The following is an 18,811-nucleotide window of genomic DNA, read 5'->3' as shown; positions in this document are numbered from 1 at the left end:
GACCACTGGTGAATTTCCATCCCTTCCCATGTTCGTGAGCCGAAACGTCGGGGGGCTTATTGAGTCCGTTAATCAGGCATTGATTGTCCATTCAACAGACATTTGAGGGGGTTCTGCCCCATCAATAATGAGACGTGAGGATCCTTTAAAGTGAGGCTCCCAGAGCATGAGTGCACACAGGCAGCATCTGGGGAACCCTCTGAAATGCGGATTACTGGGCGCGGTCCAGGGATTTGGATTCAGCTGCCCTGGGGAGGACCTGAATCTGCATCTCCCACAGACAGCTTGGTGATGCAAGGTGAAGCATTGCCTGAAGTCCTCTTAGGTTCAAGGTCCATTCAAATGCATTACCTTGGGTGAGCTCTTTGTAACCTCCTGGGCCTCAGTTTCTTCATTTCTAATCTGGGAGCACCACCACTGCCTTGTGGGGCTGAGGTGAAGCTTGAACCAGACATCTCACGTAAAGCTCCAGCTGGGAGGTGCAGGGTATGGACTCTCCCCACTGACCATGTTATGAGAGGCTCTTCGGTAGTCTGCAAATTATCATAGCCTTCCCTGGCCTGACACAAGCAACAGTTTTTTTGTTTGTTTGTTTTGTTTTTTTCAAGCAACGGTTTTAATAGTATTTTATATTTCCTTGCAAGAGATGCTTTATTGTGGAATCATTGAATGTAATTTCCCAACTAAATTAATGCACCTCTCGGGCACTCAGGAAACGTCTGGCTGTTCCTGGAGCCCAGTGCGCCCAGGGAGACTGTGACGCTGCCTCGCACTGTCTAGATCCCCACCAGCCCGACCCTGGCAGCCACCACCGTGAGCAGCCGTTTTCACTCATCACTTCCTCTGTGCGACACACAACTCCCCGGGGCATCCCCCTGGAAGGAAGAAGGCGTGGGCTTTCTCTGGTTGCCTGCTCGCCTTGCCGCCTTAATAGAGTACAGGCTGCACGCAGACCCTTTTCTCAGGTTCACGACCAGCTTTAACTCTCTGCCTTCTGCATTTTGTGCAAGGAGGTCCACCAGTTTCAGACCCTCTCCCCTGGTGGAGAGCCTGGTCACAGAAAGGGAAGCCAGGCTTCTCTTGCCACCTCGCGGCAGGCCGTGGCCAGCAGACCGTGGCAGGAAGGTGTCCTCAGCGGGGCTTGTGTCTGGTTTCCTAGGCGTGGTGCGCTGCCCGCGCATCCGGAAGAACAGCGGCCCAGATCAGGGCAGCGATGAGGAGGGCAGTCTGCAGAAGGAGCAGGAGAGCGCCATGGACAAGCACACCCTGGAGCGCAAGTGTGCCATGATGGAGTACACCGCGTGCGTCCCCGCCCCGCCCCGCCCCCACACGCAGAGCCGCGGGGGTCCTGGTCCTGCGGGCTCTGGCCCGCCCCCCATCGGGCTTCCCCGTCAGGCCCGGAAGCCTGAGTCTCTGGTGCCAAGGCTGCAAGTTGGTGGCCGTGGGTGCAGAAATTGGGAATTTTACATAACAGTCTGGGTTTCTGACAAGCCCTTTACTTCCACCTGCCAGGTGTTTTTCTGGGAAGGTAACAGTTAATAATAAATGCCCCCTGCCCACTCCATGAGCTCTCTTTTCACTTCCCAAGGAGGGCTTGTTTTCTGTTTATTTCCATCTCCCAGGGGCAGCCGTGAGGTCATGGATGAAGGCTTTATCCCCGGAGATGGGCTGGGAGCCGCTGGGCTCGATTCCAGTTTCTACGGACACCTAAAGCGAAACTGGATCTGGACCAGCTACATCATCGACAAGGCCAAAAAGGTGGGCTTTCAGGACGGGGGCATCCACCCCTGGGCCCCAACCTGGGGGGCTGCCATTGCTACTCACCTGTGTGTCCCTTTCCTGGCTCACAGATTTTGAACTGGCCAAACCAAAACTGACCAGAGACACAAATAATTACTTCCATATATACTAAAGGCATGTCAGGCCCCTTAAATATCTGCCTGGCCTTTTTTTTTTCCCCCCAATGGATTCTAATTTATTCTGCAATGTGGACAAGTATTCCTTTTTAAAACAAAGAACAGAAAGTCTGTAAGACAAAGGTCACATGGGGAGGGGGTTCGTGTGTGACAGGAGGGTGGCAGTCCCCGCACAGCCTCTTCGTCAGAGACTCGTGCAACTCAGCGCTGTGGCTGCCCTGGGCTCCCCGGGATCCATGAAAGCTCACACTTTATCCGGTGCCATCCTCGTCTTTTAGGAGACCACCGCGTCGGAGAACGGGCTCACGGTGAGGCTGCAGACGTTTCTGTCCAAGCGCCCGTTGCCTCTTGGCGCTGGAGGTACGTGGGCCAGGAGTTCAGCAGAAATAGACGTGGGACTGTCTCGGGCCGACACGCTCGCTGCACATTGGCTTCGGCTTCTGGCCTTTGCAGAGGTCATTCTGCAGCGGCGGTGTCCTGTGCTTATTTCCAGGCAACGGCAGGTTGACTGTCTGGGGAGAAGCGCGAGCGGGATCGGGGCTCTGTGCTGACAGAGAAGAACACTTTGAGGTTGGCCGAGAGCCCACGCTGGACAGGAACCAGAAAGTGAGGGGTGGGAAAAGCCAGAAGCGCAAACGGCTGAAGAAGGACCCTGGGAAGAAGATCAAGAGAAAGAAAAAAGGTTTCGGGATGCTCGTTCGTGTTTGCCAGGCTTGCCTTTGCATGTACGGTCTGGCTGGGGATGGACAGCAGCCTCCCCGCAGCCCAGCCTGAGCTCTGCCTTCAGACTCGGGTTCCGTCTCCTTAAATGTGGAGCACTAACTCTGCGTGATCACGTTTTATTTTCCACACCCAGCCTGCTGACCGAGAGGGCCTCGAACTGACTCTGTAACTTCCCCCTGCTTTCTCTGTCTCTGCATTGTGTAGAACCTTTTCACTTAGTAACTCCCTCAGTTCAAATTTCTAATTTCTTCTCAACTGGGAAAAAAAAAAAACCTTGGCAAAAAGTCCATAGCAAAGTCCTCATCACAACCAGCCCAAATCCTATTATTCTTTTGGTTTGCTTTTTAATATCTGCATCTGTGCTAATCAGGGCAAAGTTTAAAGTTATGTTGTGTTTTTAAATCAGAGGCAACGTGGGTGTCACTTAAGCCTGCAGGATCTCTCCAGATCTTGTGAACCCATCGTGTGCGGTGCCTTATAGATTGTCCTTTTGGAGTCTTCATTTGGGCGGTATTTACAGCGAAGGAGGGCAGCGAGGAGACCAGTGTGCCGGTTTTAGCCCACCTTTGTGTCACCTCAGTGGTGTGCGTGTTTTAACAGTGATCTGACAGCTGTAGCTATTCCAGCTGAGAACAGAATATTTTCACAGGAACCTGTTTTTAGTGGTTTATTCTGCTGGTGCTCAAAACAAATAGGCTCACGTCAGCTGAAACAGCCTCCTCTGTTTAGCCTGTCCAGATATGCATAAGATCAATTTGGCCCGCAAAGACCTGAATTCATTACAAGGCAAAATACGTGGTGGTGTCGATTTGAATCTAAATGCTCTTGCCCACTTTTCTCCTGCCCTCATTTGGAAGACACTCACTAAACAAGCAGTCTTTGGGAATTGGCAGTAGCACATGGTAGCATATGGCGTCTGCCTGTGAAACTACCACCAGCAACGCCCCGAGGGGAAGTAACTTTGGGAAACCCAGTGGTTGAGAGCTCCAGGTTCCAATCCTGTCTGCTGCTTACTAGGCTCTGACTTTGGGCAAGGTGCTGTATCTCTCTGTGTTTCAGATTCCTCAGCCGCCAAATGGGGATAATAATTGTATCCTTCTCATAGGGTTGTTGCCAAGTATTATTTTTAATTATAAGTGGATATATGTAAAAAGCTTACTCCAGTGTTTGGCACCTAGTAAACATTCCGTAACGTCAGTGATTGCTATTATTTAGGTGGTAGCTACTTTGTGCCAGGCGCTGCGCGAGGTGTTTTATACCCAGTCTCGTTCACTCCTCAAGGCAGCCCCGTAGAGTGGGCCTTGTTGTCCCCACGCTGCGCCAGAGTTTGCACAGCATCTCTGAGGTCGCAGAGCAGGGAATGGTGGGGGACCCACTTGTCCAGAGAGCGCACCCCAAGCAGGCTCCCTCGGCTTCTGTGCGAGGTGCTTTCAAAGGGCTCAGTGCCTCCAAGGGAAGGATCTGAGATGGGCAGATAACTAACAAGAGGCTGCATCAGGCTGCCCAGCCCATCGCCATGAAATGTGACCGAAGAGAAATGATGAAAGGGGTAAAAAAAAATCTTGTTGGGATGGGCTGAGTCTTTTGTGATTAGTTTACATGACTCCCCGCACGATGAGATTCTGATAACCAGTACCTTGGTGCCGTCTGACCTGCTGGGTAGGGACCCTTCCCCTCTCCACAGTGACAGCTCCAAACTGGTTATTAGAGGCCCCTTCTCCTCTTCCCCTCTTAGAAGAGCTCCCGGAAGAAAAAAGCAAAAGGCTGCGATACCACGACGAGGCCGACCAGAGCGCCCTGCAGAGGATGACGCGGCTGCGCGTCACCTGGTCCATGCAGGAGGACGGGCTGCTCGTGCTCTGCCGGATCGCCAGCAACGTCCTCAACACCAAGGTACCCGGCCCAGCGCCCCCGCTCCCTCCCAGCCTCTGGCCCGCTGATTTGCGAGTCCCTCTCGTTCTGGGACCCACATAGGGAGGCTCATGCCTGGGACCTCTCATCCATCCCATCTGCTCCACTTGGCCACTGGGAGAAGCATTTCCCTGAATCCTAGCAATGGATACCATGCTCGTTTTCTCCTTTTGTTTTGTTTTAATTTTATTGGGGTGTAGCTGATTTGCAGTGTTGCGTTAGTGTCAGGTGTATAGCAAAATTAATCTGTTACACATACACATAGATCCACTCTTTTTCAGATTCTTTTCCCATTTAGGTCATTAGAAGGTACTGATAGAGGTTCCCTGTGCTATACGGCAGGTTCTTCATAGTTATCCGCGCGCCCGCCATGCTTATTTTTGCACATCTGTTTCCTGGCTTCGGCTCACGCATCTATGTCTTTGCCTGGCTGCAGGCCACACGGCTGAGAGCTGTGCTCTCCCTCGCTCTTCACCAGGAATCTGACCCTTCCCTGCTCCCCGCCTCCCACCCTCATCTGCCTGGAAAGCTCCTATTTATCTTTCAGTAACCGCTTATCATCTCTGGAAAGGCTTCCCTGATCCTGCCAAAGGGAAGTAGTCACTGCGTTCTCGCTCTGCCCCTTGGACGTGTACATTTCACGCTGCTCCTTTGGCTTCTGGCACCTCTTAGCCCACTGGAGTGGCTGCTTCTAGAGGCAGAGAGACTTCTTACTTGCTTTTGTAGCTGCAGCCCCTCGCGTGGTGCCTCCCGTGCAGTAATCCCTCTGTCCGTGCGGACCAAGTCAGCGTGGGACGGTGGCTGTCCCCAGCTTCACTCCCCGCCTCCCATGCCATGCCGAGGCGAATGTCCCATCAGGCTGGTTCCCAGAAGCCACCCGGAGCGTGGGCTGTGCCAGTGTCCCGCCCAGGGCCCCTTCCAGGCAGTGACACCGCCACGGCGAATGTCCCATCAGGCTGGTTCCCAGAAGCCACCCGGAGCGTGGGCTGTGCCAGTGTCCCGCCCAGGGCCCCTTCCAGGCAGTGACACCGCCACGGCGAATGTCCCATCAGGCTGGTTCCCAGAAGCCACCCGGAGCGTGGGCTGTGCCAGTGTCCCGTCCAGGGCCCCTTCCAGGCAGTAACACCGCCACGCAGAGTAGGTGAGGCGGCTTCGTAGGAGGTCCGTTTGTGTTTCCTGTTCTCAGCCATACCAGCCAAGAGAAACCCACTGAGAGCTCTGACACCCTGCCTGCAAGCTCATTAAATCCCTTTTCTTTATTATTATTGCCCCAGATTTTCTTATCCCTCCACCCCTTCCTAAATCCCCACCCAATCCCTTCTGCCAGGAGGAACCCGAAGGCGTGTTGCTGTCCCTAATACCTGGCCTTGTCTCATCACAGCACTGATGGGACAGGCCTCTCCCCCGCCCTCCACGCAGCCAGGGGAGCCAGGAGAGCCTTGCACGGACCCTCCACTCATTCGCTTCAACTTACACCAGATTCCTGGGCCCACTCCTGCTGGGGCGCTAAAAAAAAACCCTGTCATCAAGCCCCTTCCTTACCTGGGCTGTGCCTTCCTGCATGTGTTCACTGAGAGGGTCTCCTGAGTCTGTGACTCAGCACGTTCCATTGCCACTAGTGTAACCACAGGCGCCGTACACAGAGCGTTCTTGAGTGTACACGGTGGGTACTTAAACCTCTACAACCGTCTAATGAAATGCATCTTCTATACTCCTGACCTCCTGTGGCGCAGTGCCCTCCAGTCAGTATTACCCAAGCACCCTCTGAGCACCTCTCCTAGTCACCAAAATATACTCTTCCCACTGGACCTGGAGGATTTGTCTTATTCCTCTCTGCCCAGCACCCTCTCAGGGCCAGGCACGTGGTCAGTGCCCAGTAAATGTGACTGAGTAAATGCGTGAGGTGACAGTATTGAGTGTCTGCTGAGGAAAGAGGTTCCACAGGACGTATTCCCCCCTCCTTTACATTAGTGACCCATAATGTGGGCTCCGAAGATACTGAGTTTGTGTCTTGGCTTGTGTTTAATCCAGGTGAAGGGCCCGTTTGTCCCCTGGCAGGTCGTGCGGGACATCCTGCACTCAAGCTTGGAAGAGTCTTTGGATAAAACATCCCATTCGGTCGGACGAAGAGCTCGCTACATAGTCAAAAATCCACAAGCCTATCTGAACTATAAGTAAGCCTCCTTTGAACTTCCATGACTCCAAGACGAGGGTATCCCAGTGCTTCTAGTTCATTCTTTACACTTCTTTCATCCCGTTTGCTTAAGAGTCGGCTGTAAAATCCAGATAGATAAAATCTGAGTCATCCAGTAGCACGTCAGTAGTCTGTTGGAGACTGTTAGTGAGATTGTCCTTGATTTGGGGGGCTGGGTGTGATTCTGGGCACTTTCACATTCACGGTGTTACTTACACTTTAGAACAGCTGTGAAGCAGGTGCTCCTTTGTTACAGGTGAAGAAGCAGGCTAGGTGACAGCGCTGAATGTTACCTCTTCACCTCACCCGAGTAGCGTGTGGTGAAAGCAGAGGCCTCTGCCCATTTCCACTAGGGTTTCGACACTCCAGAGCAGCCCTTGATGTCTCCGTGTTAGTGGTCCATCACATGGCTCACTCCAGAAAGGAGCTAGACAGGAACGGGATCAATGGACCAGATGCACTCAGCTATTTCCTCAGCAGAGCCGGGCGTTCCCTAAAGACGTGAGGGGATGGCAGCTGGCCAGGAGCTGCAAAGCCTCCCCCATCGTCAGTTGCCAGGGAGGCTGCCCGCCGTCTGTTTCTCTCAGGGCCACGGTGTAAAGCCGTCCTCAGCCCCGTCAGACTCCTGCAGCTCCCTCCCGCCGCCGGCGTGGGCTCGAGTGGGGAAGCCCAGCGGGTGGTGTGGGAGGGTACCCGAGTGTTGCAGCCAGCATGAGGGTGAGGCCGGGAAGCGGAGCTGCTTCCACCAGCTGATGTTCGGGCCGCGGGTCAGTGGGAGAGCTTGGCTCCGGGTTGATTCCGAGCCGTGCGCTGCCTGCAGTCAGCCAGGTTGCAAGGAAAGCAGCCCAGCCCTGGATTGCAGACGAGACTCAGCCCTCTGCCCAGGCTTCTCAGTCTCGGCGCTGCCGACATGTGGGGCGGCTCATTCTCTGTTGTGGGGTGTCCTGGGCACTGTGGGGTGTTTAGCAGCCTCCCTGCCTCCACCCCTGAGGTGCCAGTGGCAACCTGCCCACACCCACCACCACCCTCACCCCCACCCCCCCGCCAACTGTGACAATCAAAAATGTCTTCACACGCCCCACCCCGGGGGAGCAGATCGCCCCGACGAGAACCACTGGGTTAGACACACCAAGGGGCCTTTCTGTGTGAAGCCACTTCCCCAGTGCACGGAAGACTCTTAGAATGTTCTGTCTGAAAAGGCTCTGATCACCTGGTCCAGAGTCCTCCTTTTTGCAGAGTGGAAACAGGCCCAGAGACAGCATGCAAGTTGGCCGGGGTGACAGTGAGCTGGCAGTGAAGTGAGATCTGGAAGTTGGGTTTCCTGGCCCCTGCCTCACGCTCTTCCTCTTGTCCTGCAGCAGCCGGGGAAGGGGGACATGAAGGGGGCTGCAGGGTGCGCAGGCCAGGTCTCCGTCCACTGCAGCTCAGAGTTGTGGGACCTGGGACGGGGCATTTATCCCCTTAGAGGCTGTGAGCAGAACGATACCAATAGTAACCACACCCGTCCCACCTGCCCTGGCCCTTGGCTTCTGTGTGACCTCGGGGGCAGGGGCGGACCTTACACCTCACTGAGCTGTGACGTGGAATGACAGTCTCTACCTTGCAAGCTCTTTATGAAGGAGCAGCTTCAGCTTTCAAAGTGCGCAGCTCCTAGGAACCCAGCAAACGCTGGTTGTCTTTCCCTCCGTTTCCCTTTGGGCGGGTCAGGCTCTTTTGGTGCCTGGAGGTGTGAAGATGTGTGCAGTGGACAGAGTGCTGGAGGAGGCTGGAGCTCTTAATACCAAACACCAGGGCCTGTTTTTACATATAAGATCCTCTTTGACATAGGTCTCTCCTGTGGTCCTAGCCAAACCCCCGTGAGGGCAGGCGGGTGGAAGCTACTGTTCTCGGTTTGCACGTGGAGGACAGAAGCACAGAGAAGTTGAGATGTGAAGCGTGAGCACAAACAGGCCGACCCCAAATCCTTCGTTTTCAAAAGCTATAATCACCCAGCAGGCACATAAGCAGATTAGACTTCGTGTTTACCCAAGGCCAGAACTGTTAGGACAGAAATCTTCCGGTGGTTCTGGACGTGGGCATCGTTACATTGCCCAGACCTCACTGTGGCCTGCTCTCCCCACAGGGTTTGCCTCGCCGAGGTGTACCAGGATAAGGCGCTGGTTGGAGATTTCATGAATCGAAAATGCGACTACGGAGACCCAAAGGTGGGCCCCGTGCGGTGGTCGGGCTCAGCCTGCCCTGAAGGCAGGGATTTCTAGGTTCTAGTCTGGTCCTCTGGGTCCCACGGTGCCTCTGTCAGCCTTGCAAACATGGGCTTTCCCCCTGCTCATTTGGGAAATTGACTTGTCAGTTCTTTGGCTGTGGCCCTCACTTGATCTGGGTCCAGCATCAGTTTTAAAGATGATTAGAATTTGCCATGTCTCTTTGCGATGCTGCTGTGTCTTGGGTCTATTTTATTAAGAAAATAGGGTTGCTCTTCAGAAATTACAAACAGCTAGACTTCTGGAAAGCTCGTGGATAGGCCATGAGTTTTTTTGTTGTTGTTTTTTTTTTTTAATTTAAAATTTTTTTCTTTTTGGCTGCGTTGGGTCTTTGTTGCTGTGCGCAGGCTTTCTCTAGTTGTGGCGAGCTGGGGCTACTCTTCGTTGCGGTGTGCGGGCTTCTCATTGTGGTGGTTTCTCTTGTTGTGGAGCATGGGCTCTAGGCGCGCGGGCTTCAGTAGTTGTGGCGCACGGGCTCTAGAGCACAGGCTCAGTCATTGTGGCGCACAGGCTTAGTTGCTCAGCGGCATGTGGGATCTTCCCGGACCAGGGCTCGAACCCTTGTCCCCTGCGTTGGCAGGCAGACTCTTAACCACTGTGCCACCAGGGAAGCCCGACCATGAGTTTTCTTTCCGAGTTTTCTGTGGGTGGGGCCGGGACGGTGATTGACAAGGAAGGAAGCTGTCTTTCCAGACCCAGGCTTCTCTGCTCTGTGGCTCAGAGTCTGCTCACCCCTCACTCATTGAGCTAACACCGGACTCCGCTGCGTGTATGTCCGGCCTTGCGCCAGGCGAGACCAGCTGAAATGGAGCCACAGGGCAGTGGGGCGGGCAGAGAAGTAAATGCGGACCGCAGAACAGTGCAGCCACCCTGAGAGAGGAAAGCACGGGCCGCTGAGGCCTCAGAGGGAGAATTAGGAGTGCTTTTGATGCAGGTGATGGAAAAAAAACATCACAGGGGCTTAAGGCTTTTTTCCCCCCATGTGCCAAGCAGCCTGGAAGTAGGCCATCCTATGCAGGTGCAGCAAAGCAGAGATGTCCTCAGGATCCCAGGTTTATCCTGTCACTCCGTCCCCATCCCTGGTGGTCAGCTTTCCATCCTCATGCTGGTCACCTCATGGCTGCCAGGTAACTGCTGGAGCTCTGTCCTCACAACAGAATCCCAGGGCAAGAAGAAGTGGGGAGAGGGCCCTTGTACCAGGGAGGGGACAACCTTTCCCAGAAGATCTGTCCTGACTCACCTCGGGAAGCTGGGCAGGCTGTCTCCCCACACCTAATTGGGGCTGGCTCCACTGCCAAGAAAGAACGGGATAAAGGAAGTAGGCGACCAACGGCGTCTACTACAGAGGGCTTTTCAGATGTGTCAGCACTGAGCCCAGACTGCAGAGATGAGGGACCAGCAGAGGAAAGGCAGAGGAGGAAGGGGGGCGAGGTGCCCCATGGGAGGACGGCAGCGAGAGGCGTCAGAGAGGAGTGTGAACTTGTCCTGTAGTGCTGGACACCGGGTGACAGGGTGACGGGGTCGGTTTGCCGGCCACACCATGGAGGATGAGTTGGAGGTGTGAGCCTGGGGGTGGCGAGGCAGCGAGGGACCACGCTGTGATCCAGGTCTGCACTGGGATGGTCGCAGGTTGGGTTCAGAGGAGGGAGGGGTTCAAGGTTGAGTGTGGCGGTGGAGGCCGACTTGCACAGGTGCGTCACAGAGGGACAGACCTGGGGGGAGGGAGGCGACAAGGGGACACAGGCCTGCTGATTGGAGGAGACTGCACAGGACATGTTCGGGGCTCCCATCTGGGGCTTGGGGGAGAGTGCTGGCGGCGCCGGTGTAAGGCTCTCCATCTCTGAGTGAAGTGGTGAGCGCCTGTCACCTTCCCGGGGGCCTGGGGAGGCAGGAGGGCACAGGAGACAGTGTTTCTGTCAATGTCTCTGGGAGGTCGCTGCCGAGGGAGTTTGCTACAAGAGTTTCCCTCAATGCGTCTTGGTGAAACCTCCATTCAGGGAGAAAAAGGGCTTAACATCTCACTCTCTCATGTTGAAAGGTTTGTGCCAACGAGTTTAAAGAATTTGTGGAGAAGCTTAAAGAGAAGTTCAGTTCAGCCCTAAGGAATCCTAACCTTGAAATCCCAGACACACTCAAGGAGCTGTTTGCCAGGTAAGGTTCCCTTGGGAAGGTTCTGTGTGAACTTTGGGGCAAGAGGAAAAGTCACCGGCCAGGACCGCCACGGGTGTGTCCCCCACCAGCCGTTCCACTTGACCTTGCAGCGAACCCTGCACTACCCTTGACTCTGGGTGCCCTCGTCTCCTCTCATGGGCGCCTTGAAAATGGGAGGCACTGCCATCCCTCGCGCCCCACCAAGTACTCCCTTCCATTACGGGAAGGCCCTGCTCTGACTTAATTCTGGCTTGCTCGAGTATTTGAGCCCTTTTGCTATGATTGCTCATTTTAAGCACGAGGAAACACTGAGGTGTACTTAACTTCCCAGGGTCACAGTGCTAGTGAGCCCCAGGCCAGGATTTGAACTTAGGTAGGTCTGACCCCAGAGCCCCTGCTCTTTCCAGCTCAGCCACTGGGCATCTGGAAAAGAACATGCTTGGGTTTGAGCCGGGACCTGTGAAACTTGAAAATCTTGAGTGCTGTGAACCAGACCTATTTCCGCTGCTTAATCTAAACGTGAATCCCTTCTCTTCACCATCTTCATTAGGATAGTCACTCTCGCCACCGTATTTCCACGTTTCCTCCTGTAGAGACAACGTCCATCCATCAGGTCCCACTGTGCACTGTGTGGTACCTCTTCAGTGAGCCGTCTGCGTTTCCGTTGGGGATCTCGTCCTTTCATTCACCCAACAAATAGTTGATGTCGTGCCCACCGTGTGCCAGGGCCAAGGAGCGATTTGTAGTCGCTTACAGATCTTGCCTTTGCCACAAACTCTTCCCCGGAACCCACAAGTGGCATGGTTTCTCTCCAGTCTTGAAGATGTTTCGAGTGGCCTGTTTACCTATGTATAATTTCTGTCCCCACATATTTTCAATAAATTTGTGGGGCAACTTTTAGTTATGAAAGGAGACGTTTAAGAGTTTTAAATAAGAGTTCATGACCCATCTAGCGGAAAGAAAAACGTTCCAGCTGTAACAGTTTACCACTGAATTTGATCTTGAGCATCCAGGCAGGCAAAGCAAAAAAGAAGATGCTTCCAAATATTTTCTTGTTTGACCAAAACCAGGTCACGTTTCTCTGAAAAGGTGCTTTGTCTTGTTCCTAAATTGTAGGAAGCATTTGCGATTGCAAAGATGAGTTTTGACTTTAGTTTTGTAGAAACCAAAGAAATGTCTCAGATAGGTGGCCATGTTGTTTTGTAGAGTTCTATGATTTACTTCTATATTTATTTGCTTGGTATGAACCCAATAAAACAATATTTCTTGGAGCTCAGAAACGTAGACCGGGGGTTAACCTGTAATCCCATCACGTGATACAGCTATGCCCTGTGGGGCGTTTTCTCGCCACCTTCTTCCTTATGCTTGTTCTTCATCATGGTGAACCCACAGCTGTCTGTCCTCCGGTAACACTTAACAGTCGCTCCCTGTGAGTTCACGTCTCCTTGTTGCCTCAAAATGGTCATTTCCTCAACCCTCATTCTTGCAACACACTCAATTTGATGGGCAGAACGTGGTGTTTTCTCATTTTAATTAACATGTACATGTTTCAGTTTTAGGGACTTTAGTGTTTTTTCCGCCGTGTTAGCCAGTCAGTAGCCACCTCCTGCGAGCATCCCCTTGGCTATGGAAGGTCAGTTGGGCTCCGTTCACAAGTTCTTCTGTTTCCTATGCAGATACCGAGTTTTGATGATTGGAGATGAAAAAGACCAAGTCAGGAAAGAGGATGAACTTAATAGGCAAGTACTGACGGACCCAGTGCCTTTCCTAGGCCGCTTGACTGGGTTGTCCGCAGCCTAGTACAGGATCGTCTAGGGCCGAATCTAGCCTGGTGCCGGTTTCAGGAAATAAAGTGTCATTGGAACACAGCCACACCCATTGCACGTGTAGTCTGCACTGCTTTCACGCTCTCACGGCAGGGTTGAGTGGCTGCAACAGAGACCACTGGGCCCAAAGAGACTAAATTATTTATTATAAGGCCCTGTGCGGGGAGAGACCCCTCACCCCACCTGTCACTGGCCCAGCCTGAGGACGGGTTGGGGAAGGGGTTTGAACTCCTAGCCCATGAACTTCCCAAGCAAAAACTCCCTTGGGACTTCCCTGGTGGTCCAGCGGTTAAGACTTCGCACCGCCACTGCGGCGGGGCGCCGGTTTGACCCCTGGTGGGGAAACTAAGATCCGACACGCTGTGCAGCACGGCGAAAAGTAAAAAAAAAAAAAAAGAAAGAAGCCTCAGCCTTTTCTTCCCATCTTGGATAATCAGTATTCAATTTGGTTTTTAGCTCTGTATTCAATGAAAAGCCTATTCTCGTTGGAGAAACAGTTGTTTAAAATTAGACAAAAAGAAAATCTAAGCACTAACCACACGTGTTGTCATGAAAACCCGTTTCCAGGTTATGTCACCCCTTGCCCACCAGACTGAAACTTTTTCCCTGTGAAAATGGACCAATCAGTAAGGCATAAAAACCATCATTTCTTTTGTTTCGGTTTATGACTAGTTTGGACATTCGTATCACTTTTGTGAGATTCAAAACTTTTTTGAGACCGAATCTACCCAAGATGAGCGGTGCCCTGCGGCCTGTGGGCTCACGTGGCCCTGTTGCCTCGTCTCTTTCAGCGTGGATGACATCCACTTCCTGGTGCTCCAGAACCTGATCCAGAGCACACTGGCCCTCTCAGACAGCCAGATGGAGATCTACCAGTCATTTCAGGTGGGTGTCGGGGACGCAACGTCAGCTTCACAGCAGTGCTCTGGAACTCGGGGCCCTTCCCAGGCCGGGCCGTGTGAGGTTTCCACCCCTTCACTTCACTGCAGGGCCTCAGAGGACCTGATTGCCCCTGGGACTCTAGCCCTCACTCCGTTCATCTTTTTTTTTCTTCTTTTTTTTTTTGGCCACTCCCGAGCCTGTGCTTCCCTTGTTTCTAATGATTGCAAAAGTGTGTTCCAAGTAGAGCCTGTCTACTTTTGTATTTAGTCTCTAAACCCAAAACTCAGCTCTTCAAGCCAGTTTGGAGCATGAGGGGGAAAAAAATAAGAAAACGAAAGGCTGGTGTTATTTCTCATCCCACTGATCTGTTTAGACGGGTGCTGTCCCAAACTTGTGGGGATGCTTCTGAGTTAACTGGAGAGCTCTTGTGGCACGTGGGCCCCAGGCCCCCCCGCCCCGACAGTCTGCAGTCAGGAGTGGAGGGGGCAGGACCCTGACGAGCTCTCCTGCCCAGCCGGGGTTAGAGCTAGCAGGACCTCGGGGGTCGGTCCAACCCCCATCACACGAGAAAGCCCAGCCCCCAAGTTATGGCAAGAGCCTGGTCCCTGTGTCCCAGCCAGGGCCGTGGCCTCACGTTTCCTTCCTCTAGCTCCATTTCCAGTTTGGGTCTGAGCGGTAGGGATGGTGCCAAGGGGCTGTCACTCTCGCTGACCACCCAGGGTGTGGAAAGTCGCATGAGAGAGAGCACCTGAGCCCAAGGAGGACACGGGGCCCTGCTTCAGCGACCCCCTCCCCTTGGCAGCAGGGAGTGGGAGGTCATTAGGGATGAAGTCGGGGAATTCCCTGGTGGTCCAGTGGTTAGGAGTCCACGCTTTCACTACCAAGGGCCCGGGTTCCATCCCTGGTCAGGGAACTAAAATCTCACAAGCCACGTGGTGTGCCCACCCCCCCAAAAAAGAAAAGGGATGAGGTCAGAGGCCACCCGGGATCCTACCAGGCTCCCTGCAGCCCCGAGCTTCTGGGAGGTGTGCTGCAGGAAGGTGGACGTCACAGGCACCCCAGATGGCGGTAGTTCACTGTGTCTGTGACAGCCCAGCCTCTTGGGAGTCTTGACGGGCTGTGCCGCACCCCCTGCTCACTGTGTGTGGTCTGTGCGCCCTGTTCCGCGCCGGCGGCCGTCTGGGGAGTGCGCGCATCCTCGTCTTCACGTGGAAGAGACAAGCAGAAGGTGTAGGTGTTTCACAGGAAGCTGGATTCAGCTTCCACTTCCGCTTGGGGGGAAGCAGTGATGACCTGACGGCTGCGTCCTGCTTCTTCCCTCCGCCCCGCTCAGTCTTTCCCCATCAGCCTGCTAGTCCGTGCACCAGGACGCACGTAGAGTTGGTACCTGGAGAAATCGAGGGCACTGTGCGCACCTCGGACTGACAGGACCCAGTATGTGCCCAGACCCCACTCTGTCTCCGGGAGAGCCCCCCATGCTGCCCCAGCACCCCGACTGACCACCACTTGACTCCCAATCCCCTGGCCACTGGCTCGAGGATGAGACCTCGTCCTCTCCCTGGTCCCGCCCCTCCCAGCAGTGTGGCCTCGGAAGATCCCTCGAAGCCGGTGAGCCTCAGTCTCCTGTCCCCCCCGGGTCCCGGGGTCAGTGCAGCAGAGAACTCTCTGAGCCAGGATTCTCAGACCATGCCTGCAGGTTTTCTTGGCCAGTGCTTTGAACTTTCCTGGAGGCTGGTGTGTACTCGACATTTGCTGTCAATTGACTGAACCAGCGCTGTTCGGAAAACTGGAGTGACGGGACTGCCGGTCCCGCAGTCCTCTGAGCTGCTGCCCCTCTGGGCGGGATCCACATCTGAGAGCCAGGGAGCCATGGCGGCGTGGCCCACGGGGGGAGCCTCAGCACCCAGGACCCAACACCGCCCTCCATTTTGCCCCATGCTGGGTGCCAGGTGCCTGCTGGGGCAGCAGTACGAGTCGAGTCTGTGTTCTGGAAGAGTGACAGTGAATAAACAAATGAGATCGCTTCAGGTAGACACAGTTACTACGGAGAGAAGGAAACAGGTTAATGTAATTGAGTTGACAGCAGAGGAGCAGGACGGAGGAGGATTTGGCCTTTGAGGGGAAGTGTGTGAGCTGAGAGCTGAATGTTAGGAAGTCAGCCACGTAGAGACTGGGGGAGTGTGCTGTCCGAGAAATGGGAGCAGGAAGTGCAAAGGCCCCGAGGCGGCAGTGCCTTGGCTTGTTCAAGAAGCGTAAGGAAGCCGGTGAGGCTGGAGGGTGGTAAGCAAGGGCTGCACTTACTGTAGGAATCAAGGCCAGGGTGGTGGACCGGGTCCCACTCACGGGGGTCTCGTCAAGCCTAGTGAGGACTGAGAGTTCCCCCTGCAGACAGATGCCATCGGGGCTTCAAGGCAGGGAAGGAACGTGTGGTCTGATTTAGGCCTCGAAGGGCTACTTTGGCTGCTGTGCAGAGTGGTCGGGCTGGGGGCAGGGGGCCACGGGGAGAAACGATGGTGGCATGGCCCAGATGGTGGCAGTGTAGATGGCACAGACCAGATGTGTCTGGGAACATAGTTTGGGGGTAGAGCCCAGCAGACATGCTGATGGGTTAGGTCGTGGTAAGGGATACAGTGGTATCAGAGGTGATTCTGCGTCAGCTCCCAGCGTCTTTGCAGCCAGAGAAATAGGCATCCGCCTTTCCCTGCAGTTGCCTGTTCTCTGTACTCTCTGAGGTGACGTGAAGGTGGGTGCAGGCCGACCGTCGGGATGTGGGCTTCCTCCGGGCTCTCCCCCACCGCCAACCGCTTCCTCCATCAATGATCAGCTGTGGCTTCTGTGCACCCACATGTGGGTCTTCCCCCCGCCGGCTGGAGAGCCCTGCTCACCACGGCCTGCTGTGTTACAGACGTTCCGCCTCTACCGGGAGTACAAGGACCACATCCTGGTGAAGGCCTTCGTGGAGTACCAGAAGAGGAGCTTGGTCAACCGGCGCCGGGTCAACCACACGCTGGGCCCCAAGAAAAACCGCGCTCTGCCCTTCGCGCCCATGTCCTACCAGTTGTCCCAGACCTACCACAGGTAAGCACGGGGAGGGCGGGGCCTGTCTGCGGAGAGGAGCACAGGTGAGCGGAAGTGACGGGCGTCCCTCTTCATCAGAGAGCGGGGCGGCCTGGGCCTCGCGAGACACAGCCTCTGGGACCAAGTTTCTCATCAATGTCTGTCCCCCCTTCTATGGGAATAAGGTTAATGCTTGCCGTATTTTGTGTTGGGGTATTTTACCAATTTTGTAGGTAGTTTGTTTCCCTTTTTCCCATCAGATTGGGGAGTTTCTAATAATTAGACCAGCTAAAAGTGCACCCTCCCGGTTGGGCATAACCTCGGTCCTAACCTTCACGGCTCCGAGCTGTACCAGGCCGCCTGCCTTGCAGGCTCACACACTTCATTTGGAAGCCATCATGTACTTTTTGGGTTTTTTTAAGTTGCTCTTTTTATATATATATAAATTTATTTATTTTGGGCTGCGTTGGTCTTTGTTGCTGCGTGTGGGCTTCTCATTGCGGTGGCTTCTCTTGTTGGGGAGCACGGGCTCTAGGCACGTGGGCTTCAGTAGTTGTGGCACGCGGGCTCAGTAGTTGTGGCTTGCGGGCTCTAGAGCGCAGGGTTGGTAGTTGTGGCGCACGGGCTTAGTTGCTCCTTGGCATGTGGGAGCTTCCTGGACCAGGGCTCGAACCCGTGTCCCCTGCATTGGCAGGCGGATTCTTAACCACTGTGCCACCAGGGAAACCCCATCGTGTACTTTTTAGACCCAGTTTGCGGCACGTCAGCAAGAGGTTGTTACAGGGTCTGGACAGAGGCAAGGGCTTGACTGCAGGCTCCGAGTGGAGACTGTGAGATCGAACACACGCATGTCCCCTCCCCTCTGTAGGGGTTCAGGGCTTGCCTTGTGTAAAGATGATTACAAAAAGCACGTTCATCTTCCCCAGTCTGGTACCGCGAGGCCTGGGGTGTTGGGTTAGATGAAAAGGTGCAGCATCTTCGTCTGAGATGGAAAACAGGGCTTCCAGGGAGAAGCCGGTGTGTTTAGTGTTGACGGCAAGATTTGAAGTGCCCTCAGCCCATCCGCACTAAGGCCTCCAGCACCCTGTCCTCAGAAAGGCCCTTCCCTTCTCTTTCTGCGTAGGATTTTCACATGGCGATTTCCGAGTACCATCTGCACAGAATCATTCCAGTTCTTCGACAGAATCCGGGCTGCCGGCAAGTTGGACCAGCCTGATAATTTTTCCTTCAAAGACCAGGATAATAACGACTCCACGAGCGACCTGGTGGCATTTTCTTTGGACGGCCCTGGGGGACACTGTGTGGCCGTCCTGACCCTTTTCTCTTTGGGCCTTGTTTCCATGGACGTCAGGATCCCAGAGCAGATCGTTGTGGTGGACAGTTCAATGGTGGAGAACGAGGTCATTAAGAGGTAAGAGCCAGGGCAGCCGTGGGGCTGCTGCTCCGAGCGCCGTCGGGGGCTTTGGGCACCATCACTTCCTCTCAGGCTGTGGCATCTGCAGTTTTATTTCCTCAGTCATCTGGTTTTTATTTTCAACGAACACGTGCTGCGTTTCTCTGCGTCGCGCTTGGCATTGTGTGGGTATTTGCCGCACAGAGACAGCAGGGCCTCGGCAGTGCCTTCCGGGGGCTCCCGGGTCGGGGCCTCACGGATCCGTGAACCAGGGATTCCAGTACGGTGTCCAGCGCGGCACCTTCTGCTGGTGCCTCTGGGCGCCGGGGGAGCCAGAGGAGGGGGGTGACTGGGCCACACCAAGGCGAGGGACCCGGAACAGTGTGGCACGTAGGGTGGGGTAGGCAGAGCAGGGGGGTCGTTAAAGGTTCCTTGAGGCTGTAACAGCTGAATTGGGATTTAATGGAAAAGCAGGCATTTTTGGACAGAGGCTAGGA

At 54.4% G+C, this 18,811-nt stretch overlaps 1 protein-coding gene across 1 annotated transcript in view; it reads left to right on the top strand.

Annotated features, from left to right (window-relative positions):
• The window catches only part of GTF3C1 (general transcription factor IIIC subunit 1), a 72,517-nt gene that overhangs the window by 45,883 nt on the left and 7,823 nt on the right, over positions 1–18,811 (top strand). The window contains exons 20-31 of the mRNA XM_032604117.1: positions 1,160–1,301; positions 1,623–1,758; positions 2,195–2,276; positions 2,410–2,598; positions 4,375–4,532; positions 6,582–6,724; positions 8,867–8,948; positions 11,044–11,156; positions 12,833–12,895; positions 13,774–13,867; positions 16,770–16,942; positions 18,045–18,332. Coding sequence (XP_032460008.1) covers positions 1,160–1,301; positions 1,623–1,758; positions 2,195–2,276; positions 2,410–2,598; positions 4,375–4,532; positions 6,582–6,724; positions 8,867–8,948; positions 11,044–11,156; positions 12,833–12,895; positions 13,774–13,867; positions 16,770–16,942; positions 18,045–18,332 — 1,663 coding nt within the window. The remainder of the gene's footprint in view (positions 1–1,159; positions 1,302–1,622; positions 1,759–2,194; positions 2,277–2,409; positions 2,599–4,374; positions 4,533–6,581; positions 6,725–8,866; positions 8,949–11,043; positions 11,157–12,832; positions 12,896–13,773; positions 13,868–16,769; positions 16,943–18,044; positions 18,333–18,811) is intronic.

This window comes from Phocoena sinus, chromosome 15 (assembly GCF_008692025.1).
Source record: "Phocoena sinus isolate mPhoSin1 chromosome 15, mPhoSin1.pri, whole genome shotgun sequence".
NCBI lineage: Eukaryota > Metazoa > Chordata > Mammalia > Artiodactyla > Phocoenidae > Phocoena > Phocoena sinus.
This window is presented reverse-complemented; position numbering and strand designations above follow the sequence as displayed.